The sequence below is a fragment of the Gambusia affinis genome, linkage group LG01 (assembly GCF_019740435.1).
Source record: "Gambusia affinis linkage group LG01, SWU_Gaff_1.0, whole genome shotgun sequence".
In the NCBI taxonomy this organism is placed as follows: domain Eukaryota; kingdom Metazoa; phylum Chordata; class Actinopteri; order Cyprinodontiformes; family Poeciliidae; genus Gambusia; species Gambusia affinis.
The window spans coordinates 32,826,285-32,835,260 of NC_057868.1; the positions used below are offsets into that span (position 1 = coordinate 32,826,285).

Sequence of the window (8,976 nt, forward strand, 5' to 3'; positions counted from 1 at the left end):
AAAAATAATAATAGAAACTAAGCAAAATTCAATACAATTTACCTGTCATAAAGGAATTTGATTTTATATAACTGAGAATAGATTACACCTGTTCGTCTTTCAAAGCTTTAATATAAATTTTATACTGAAAACGCATATTAAAAACTGAACGCAATTTAAATGTATTGTTCAATACAGTGAGATGTATTGAACAATACACTAACCGATCCAGAAATTTAAAAATGTCTTTAATGCTGTTTAAATGTTATATGGAAGAACTGAATTTCAATATTTGGACGCTGTGTCCTTTTTGCGCAGTTAGCTCCACCTCAGAAAGAACGCCATGTAAACACACCCTTGCCGGTGATTGGCTGAGACGTTTTAGCGCGGCGTGGCGCAGCCAATCAGAGGATTGTTTTTCCTCTGGCGTCGTTTCACGGGTAGTAAGCTAACGGATAATGCAAATCTAAACTTGTCTAGAGAACGCAGGTAGTTTTTGGAAGGGTGCATTGTGTTGGTGGATTTGAATGACTAAATAAAGTATTTCTTCTTGGGATTATATTGGCGGAGATGCTGTGCTGTCGTCAAGGCGAGGATTCAATAATTGGGTAACGTAAGCTAACTAAGTTAGCTGCAGCTTGCCCATTTTAACGTTCCGCGCGAGGCCGCGGAGAGTTACGAGAGCTGCTTCCTGATCTGTGGTTACCAAGAATGTAGTTTAAAACTACCAAATATATCGTAACGTTGCGCTAATTGTAGAACCTATTGCGCCAACGGTGTAATCGACCGCACTTATCTTTAAGAGCCTGCTGGCCTCCTAGCCTGTTAGCACGTTCGCTAGCTTGCTAACATGAGTGAAGTGACTGACTACAAACAGTCCGGTGACCCTGCATCGAGGAAACGGAGCTTATCACTCGACCAGGACGAAGACAATGCGATCCCTCATAAGTCCGCTAAAGTAAGTGACGACGCAAATGGAATTGGACAAACTTCAAAAAGTTGCGAAAACAGTGAAGTTGGAAGTAAAGAAGAAACTCACAGGAAGCCAAAAGATACTGTTGCTGAAGAAACTAATGTGCAGACAGATAAGGCTTCGGACCGTACAGAGCGCACCAGCGAGCAGCCTGTCAACAGCTCCAGCCCTGACGGTGACCATCCCGACATCACAGCGAAACCGCAGTCCTCAGAGGCCTCGGCACCCACCGATTCAAAAGAGGAAACCCAGAAAACAGCAGAATCAATGCAGCATCCCTCAACTCCTGTGGACCAGTCCGACTCCGCAGCCATAGCAGCTGCTGAAGCACTGGCCAGTCTCACTGGCGGAGACGGAGAGGAAAGCCAAGAGACTCCGTGTTCATCTGCAAAAGTGAGACCAGTGAAACATGGAAGTAAAAACAAACAGCGGCCAGGCCACCAGCCTTCAAAAGTTGGCTCAAAAACACAGGCAGCTGCAGACAGCTCCACATCAGCACGGAGTACTGACAGAGAAGATAAAGATGATGCTGCCGAAGCAGACGAAGGGGATGAGTCCGTCTCGGGATCTTCCTCCACACCCAGCTCCTCTTTCCCATCTGACAATGATGATGGGGAGTGTGCGATTGTGTCTGTCAAAATGGCCCCAGAGATGAGGCAGTCTGTTGCTCTACTTGCACAAGTGCAGATGAGACTCGAGGCTCTAGAGAAGAAGAGCGTCAGACTCCATCAACGGCTGGAGCTGAAGATTAATCGCCAGAGACGCCCGCATCTTGATCAGAGAAGCTCCATCACAAAAACCATCCCGGGGTTTTGGGTGACGGCTGTATCCTTTAAATCAAAATGATCCCATCTACTGGGTGCACCAATTTATCAGTGCTGATTTTGGGAGACCGGGGATTACCGATATTTGCATGTGAAGCTGGTTGTGTCCCCCAATCTTTATCTACCTCAGCAAAGGTCTAAAAATCACCCACTGTATCTAAGCGACGTCCCTGCTATATTTAGCAACATTTCAGAGAGGAATAATCAGAATCGGCTTTTTTTTTAAATCAGCGATTAGACAGAAAACTGCAATCGGTGCACCCCTACTCCCATCTTGTCTGCTGTATGTTTTCCTTCTTTTGTTTTTATCTTGACATCAACTCCTCAGCTGCTGAACCATCCTCACCTCTCTGCTCACATAGATGAGACTGATGAAGATGCTCTTAGTTACATGACAGATCTTGAAGTAGGTTTGATTGGTCTATATTTTAAATAATTTTGACAAATCTCACTTTAGTAAATGCAAAGCAGATTTATTTGTGTCATTCTCAGGTCGAATCTTTCAAAAACACCAAACTCGGCTACAGGATTCGCTTCCACTTCCGACGGAACCCATATTTCCAGAATAACATCATTATGAAGGAATTGCACCTTGGCATGGGAGGTAAAAGCTGTTTTCTTGTAAACTGAAATAAAAGTGATAATATTCTGGAAGTGTACTATAAAAGAGGATGATCTAAAGTAATTGTTGTTTTTCCATTTTGTGTACCTGAGTTTGTTTTCATGGAATGCTCACAAGCCACATCCGAATCTGTCTGCTGCACAGTTTTACTACATTTTCAGTGTGACTGCTGTGGTACATGTTTGTTTGTCTGATGCGTTCAGGGTCGCCCATGTCATTCTCCAACCCCATCCTCTGGCACCGCGGACACAATCTGACCGCTAACAGCGAGCCCAGGAAGTCGTGCCGCGGCGTTTATGAGACGTTTTTCAGCTGGTTCAGTGACCACAGCAACGCAGTGCAAGACGATGTAGCACAGGTACAGATCACTGCCAGCTCAAGTTATTTGGGTTTTAAGTTGCCATAAAGTTGATATTTGTGCCTGATGATGGTGACAGAGCCACCCGTTTTCAGGTGATTTTATTTTATTATTTTCTGTTCAGATACTGAAGGACGACCTCTACAGAGATCCACTGAGATACTACCTCACTCCTCTCTGGGAACCGAGGGAGAACGGCAGGTGAGCCAGACAGATCCACACACAGGATTATATTCTGATGGAGGAACAAACTGCAAGTTTAGAGAAAAAAAATAAATCTGAAACGCTGTTTCTTTAATCTACAATTTACTGTCAAATTTCTTGTTTTTATTTTGGTGTTTGTCCAGAATAACTATCGTTTGTTGTTTGCAAGACCGTCTCTATGCTTGTTTCTCCAGTAGCGCCACAGAGGCCAGAGCGGCTGGAAATGGAAACGGAGATGATTGCGTGGTAATTTCTGACTCGGACGACGAGCCGGGGGAGGACACTGGTGACGCCGATCGAGGCCGCAGCAGGGAGGACGAGGAAGAGGACGACGATGAAGAAGAAGAAGGTGTAGAAGAAGAAGAAGAGGAGGAGGAGGAAGACGGCAGGCGAGCGAGTCCAGGTTGGTGCAGAAACAGAACTGTTTAATAACCGAAGTGTCCAGGTAGTTTGAGATTTTGTTGTAACCTTTGTTTTTAAATGTGAGGCGAGGTTTATTGGTCTGCTATAACTTTCAAAAAATGTATAATCCTTAGACTATTTCAGATTTTCTCATGTTACAAACAAAAATGTCAGTTTATATTATAGTGATTAACCACAAAGAGTGGAGATAAAAGATGGCTTTAAAGATTATTTACAAATAAAGATAAAATAAATGCAATTGTATTTGTCTCCCCATTACTTTGACTTCAGTATGATCCAGGGCAACCAATTATATTCAAATTCACACAGGTAGTAGTAGATAAAGATCCATCTGTGAGTAATTTAATATAATAAAGCTCATTAGAACGGATGGAAACTGCTGCAATGGATGAAAATTGTTGTGATGGAGTCGGAGCAGGATCGAGAGGCAAATGTAATTTCAAGGCGTCAAATTGCAAAGTGAAATTTATTTTAGTCGTGTCTGATGTATACAGTATTTTTAGAACAACACAACTATATTGTGTCATTTTATAGCACATTGTGCCTGGAAAATACAACATTGCTCCTTTTTAAAGAACGTTAGAGAGCAGACAGCATCATGAAGAGCGAGGAATTGCAAACATGTCGGAGATAATGACAGTTAAAGCAGTTAACTGCTTAAGATAAAACGGTATCCTAAGATTTGAATGTCTCACAGAGCTCCTTTTAATCCATTATGTGAAGATGAAACGAGGTGACACAAACGCAAATATATGTATCTTATTAAATTTTTAAAATTTTGGCAATTTTGTGCTAAAGTTAAATATTGTAAATGTTTTACTTCTTCACTATGCAGCACCATGATGTGGGAATGCATTTCAGGGACAGCGAATCTGGTCAGAGTTAATGGGGAAAATGGATAACAAAACCTTTGAAAAGCTGCAAAAGTCTTAATATTAGGGTGAATATTGATCTTCCAGCTTATGTGAAATGTTTTGTCCAAATCTCAACAATCTGCTGTTGGATATGAAAGTTGACATTTGCAGATGCTCTCCATCCAATCTCAAGGTTTCCCCTAGAAACCTTGTCTGGTGGTCAATGCGCTAGAGCAGTCATTCATCCAGGGGTCTGTCGTGTTTTTGAGTTGAAAAATGTGACATTTGAAAATATCACTTGATAATTATGTGTTATTAAAAGATTAATACTTGAACACCAACTATAAAGTCTTATAAAATGCAAACATGTTAAAAAGACGTGAATAAATAAGCAATGCTTAGTCTGGTGGGCTTACAAGTAAAGCCTGGTGCCCCGCCAGGCTTGTAAACACACAGGGGGAAACCCTCCAATCTGACTGATCTTAAACTGGAAGAATATCCAAAAATTCCAGTTTCAATTTGTGCAAAACCTTGAGATGCAAGTTGTTGATTGAGCTTATAGATATAGTAAATATTAATTGATATTTTTCTTAAAAACCTGAGTTTTCTCTCGTGTCAAAAGCGTTGGCTCTTTCCATAACTTAAAGCGTTACATTTTTCAAATGTTGAATAAAAAAACAGAATTATTTCTTTTTAAATATTTTTTTGTCATATTAAACAGAAAATTGTGGTTTTCTCGCTTTATTCAACTCAGGCATATTTATAAAGGATGTGCTAAGGTTGCTGAATTGAAAGATGAAAAGTAGGAGTGCAGCGATTTATCAGAGCCGATTTCCTTAATTTTGAGAGATCCATGATTGACTGATATTTACACATGAAGCCGATCTTATCCACCTCAAAAAAGGTCTAAAAGTCAGCCAAAAAATCTTCTGTTCTGCAGCGAGAGACGTTTGATGTTTGGCCACCAGGTCATGTGTGCATGTTTGTAGTTAACAATCGTCATCCCACTGTAGCCAACTTCGCAACTTTCTTGCTATATGTAGCAACATTGGCAGGCCAGGCTTTTTTAAGATCGGTAATCAGCGTGTGTGTTTGCACACGTGCAACTAGTGCACCCCTATTAAAAGTATAAAATATGTGAAGTGCATGAAAGAGATGTCCATGCACTGCCTGTGAAGAGAAATGGGGGCATTATTAATGCCACTTGGTGTCAAAGAAGTAAACAGAAACTGATATACAGCTCTGGAAAAAAATAAGAGACCACTTAAAATGATCAGTTTCTCAGATTTTACTTTTTATAGGAATATGTTTGAGTAAAATTAACTTTGTTCTTTTATTCTATGAACTACTGACAACACGTCTCTGAAATTCCAAACAAAAATTTTGTATTTATTAGCTGAAAATGAAAAATGGTGAAAATAACAAAAAAGGTTCTGTGCTTTCAGACCTCAAATAATGTAAGAAAAATAAGTTCATATTCATTTAGAAACAACAATACGAATGTTTTTACTCAGGAAGAGTTCAGAAATCAATATTTGGTGGAATAACCAGGAGGTTTTCAATGGGGTTCAGTGCAGTGGACTCTTCATTTTTCCAGAGCTGTTGCTTTCTGCTGTCAGGGCGGTCTACTGCCTGTAATGAGAGCAATGCTTTGTTCTGTTAATTGTTTACATCCTTAGCAAGGCCGTTCAAAAACCTGGAGCTTTAGTCGCAAAGAAAGTAGTTTCTACAAAGTGATTAATCAGAGTGTTAGTTTGTATAATTTTTCTTCCACTCCAGTTCTACACCACTTCACAACGTCTAAAAATACATTAAAGTTAAAGTTAGTGATGTGAGGAAATGTGCGAGGCTCTTTCAATGCACTGAACGGACAACAAAATGTCTTCCTCAGATGAGAGCCAGGAGGAGGAGGAAGAGGAGGGTAGTGGAGAAATTGTGATCGATGGTAAGACATCACCGTTTTTCACGTTTTCTGTTCAAAACAGAAGTTGAGGAACAGAATAAGATTCCATTTTATCTCCTGGGATTATTTCTGTTATTTTTATCCTGCAGGCTCTGACGACAGCGATCAGGAGGAAGAGGAGGAGGCCTAAGAGGAAAAAGTGAAGATGAACGGATGCACACCAGTAATCCGCAGCGTTAAAACCACCTGCTGGTGTTCTCTAGGTCCTCTCTGTGCCTCCGAACCAGTCCTGGGTCAGCAGGACGCGGACGCAGGAACTCTGGGAAGTCATCTGACTGACTTCAGCACTCTGGTTTTTATATTGTGGCTGCTGCGTTGTGTGTGTTTGAGCAAGCCGCCGTAGGGACCAGAAACTGGGAATATGAAGAGGAGACGCAGTGCAAACATTGAATCGTTCTTCCTGGTGTCATTTTTATGCACAAAATATCAGTCTTTTCTTCTTTTTTTTTTATTACCTAAAATAGACAGACACTTTTAAATCAGGGTAAACTGTAACAGTAAAGCCAAGGCAGCATGTCCCTTCTGTCTATTTATAGTCATTACTGTGTAACTCTTTCCTTTTATATCTGCGCACATTTTCAGGTTGACTATCCCCACTGCAAAAGTTCAAAAAGATAGTTTCTACGAATCGTTTCTAACAGCCGACTCGCATGTAGTTAGATTTAGCCGATTTTCCGCTTAATTCTCAAATCATCAGAGGCATTAATATTGATCTTTTCAAGTTGTTTTTTAACTAGACGCATGACGAAGCAAATATGTCATGAGCTCAATTTGATATGATGATCGTACATTTCAGATGCACTGAGTACAGAACCAAAATGTCTTCTCAGGGATGATCATGGTGGTCGTTTTGTTGAAATAACTTGGCTAATTTTAAATCATTTATGCTTATACTTGCTGTTAGTTGTGTATAAAGAAATGTGGACTCTACTGTAGTATATAGGAACAATAATTATTTTGATAGACTACCAGTGTGTTTTTTGTTTTCCTCTACCTGTGCCGTCATGTTACATCTACACCTGTAAACTATCTCTGATGTTCGATAATCCTCACATAATTTAAGCTGCGTTTCTGTGGATCCCCAGGTTTATGTAAGGCACCCAAACAATTCGTAGGAACTTTGAGCTTTCTTTAGACTTAAATGCAATTTGAATTAACTGATGTAAACATCCAAAGTTTGTCTTTTAAGATTACATTTCTAAAAAACAAAAACATTGGTATTTATGGGTCTTTACACATTTGTGTTATGGCATGCCAGTTAGCACAAGTTGTAAGACAGGAGATCAATAGCACACTGCTGTGTAGAGGAATATTGCTGTGTGGTATAAACTTCAAATTCACAGAAATTTGTAATGCGGTGCACTGTAAAAAAAAAAAATAAAATAGCATTTGTATTCGCTTGATTTTCTTAGCAACAAACCTGTAAATACTACTTCAGCAAGGTTTTTTTTTTTTAAATAAGATTCATGTTTTAATTCGTGGATAAATATCTAAATAATCTGGATTTTGTTTTTGATCGTTTTCTCAGACATTTATATTTTGTGTGCTGTGATTTCTTTTTTTATTGTTGTTTTTTTTAGAACGGTGTAGTTTATTTCTACTTTTGGTCTTTTTGGTTGATCTTGTTTGCTTTAAAAGATAAATGTCCACCTTTTGACTCAGATCTAATAAATAAAAGGCTGTTTGACTTTGCGGATCGTGAGTTTTACATTTGAGCTGTTTTGCAAGAGTATTCATCCAAACAGAAATATGGAGTATTTTAGAGGAAATGAATGGAGGTGGTAGGAAGTGCTAGATTTCTTCCACATTGTTTTTGCATGCAGACTAAAGACGTAAATGCTAATCTCATCTGATATGTCATACATAATTTGTGGCAAACTGAAAATGTACTGAGGAGCAATTTTCTTTTGTTTTTTCTCCATTCAGGGTCTCCCTCAGTGTAATATAAGCCTGGCAGGCCTCCAGGCTTTACTTGTTCCCCCACCAGACCAAGCAATGTTTATTTATTCCAGTTTTTTAAACGATTTCCTCTTTTTAGACTTTATAGTTGGTGTTTAGGTATTAATCTTCCAGTCTTCCAATAATGCTCAGCTATCAAGTGATATTTTCAAATTTCCTGCCAACTTTAAACATTTTATAACTCAAAAACATGGCGGCCGGCTGGACGACTGCCCTAGTGCGCCGAGCACCGGGCTTAGCAAGTTTTCTTTCCCTGCTAATGAATTGTGTTGTCTTCTGATGACAGAGAGCTAAACATGGGGAGGCAGAAAAGAAAACTTGAGGGCAGAAAATGAAATTTAAAAAGCTTTCCTAAGTGGCTGACAGACAGCAGCTATGTGGTTCCAATTTACCAAGAGGAGGATTGTAAATATTCAGGTTACCTTAAATTACTAGTTAAACAACAGGTCAGGTCATCGTTGTCTTTTAACTGTGTGCTGTAGTTTCAAGTATATAGAGGTGCAATAATGTGTCAGTACACAGTGTAATAACATAACATAATTTTCTGATTTTTATTTGTAGAAATAAAAATCAATAATGTTATTTTTGTTTGGTGTATCACCTAGAATCCAAATAAACTGAATCAATATTTATGCTTGTAAAGTGACAAAATGTGAGAAGGTTATTTTAATGTGAATTTGAGATGTACAACAAAATTACATTTCCATACTTTATGTGCCGAGCTCGTTAACGTGTTTTACCTCAAATCACCGCAAGGCGGCAGTGTTAAATTAAACTTAAGTTTCTATTGCTGGACATAATAGAAGAAGGTTTGGCA

The 8,976-nt window shown here is 39.2% G+C and overlaps 1 protein-coding gene across 3 annotated transcripts; it reads left to right on the top strand.

Moving 5' to 3' along the window:
• The first annotated feature begins 338 nt into the window (after positions 1–338).
• On the top strand, positions 339–7,892 carry tspy (testis specific protein Y-linked). Of its 3 annotated transcripts, none has more exons than XM_044130673.1 (8): positions 339–1,777; positions 2,105–2,182; positions 2,269–2,380; positions 2,602–2,756; positions 2,881–2,957; positions 3,158–3,363; positions 6,129–6,182; positions 6,290–7,892. In XM_044130673.1, the coding sequence occupies exons 1-8, from the start codon at positions 830–832 to the stop codon at positions 6,328–6,330; spliced, it is 1,671 nt and encodes a 556-aa protein (XP_043986608.1). In that variant the 5' UTR covers positions 339–829; the 3' UTR covers positions 6,331–7,892. The 3 variants fall into 3 exon arrangements, with proteins under 3 accessions (XP_043986608.1, XP_043986617.1, XP_043986600.1); XM_044130665.1 differs by having other exon boundaries at positions 349–1,777; positions 3,155–3,363; XM_044130682.1 differs by lacking the exons at positions 6,129–6,182; positions 6,290–7,892 and adding an exon at positions 4,107–4,132 and having other exon boundaries at positions 348–1,777; positions 3,155–3,363.
• The last annotated feature ends 1,084 nt before the right edge of the window (positions 7,893–8,976 follow it).

Bases quoted from the DNA above. Each gene is read 5' to 3' on its own strand.
- tspy (XM_044130665.1), top strand. From the start codon at position 830: ATGAGTGAAGTGACTGACTACAAACAGTCCGGTGACCCTGCATCGAGG. The intron at 1,778-2,104 runs GTATCCTTTAAA...TCAACTCCTCAG, and splicing joins CGGGGTTTTGGGTGACGGCT to CTGCTGAACCATCCTCACCT. The intron at 2,183-2,268 runs GTAGGTTTGATT...TGTCATTCTCAG, and splicing joins GTTACATGACAGATCTTGAA to GTCGAATCTTTCAAAAACAC.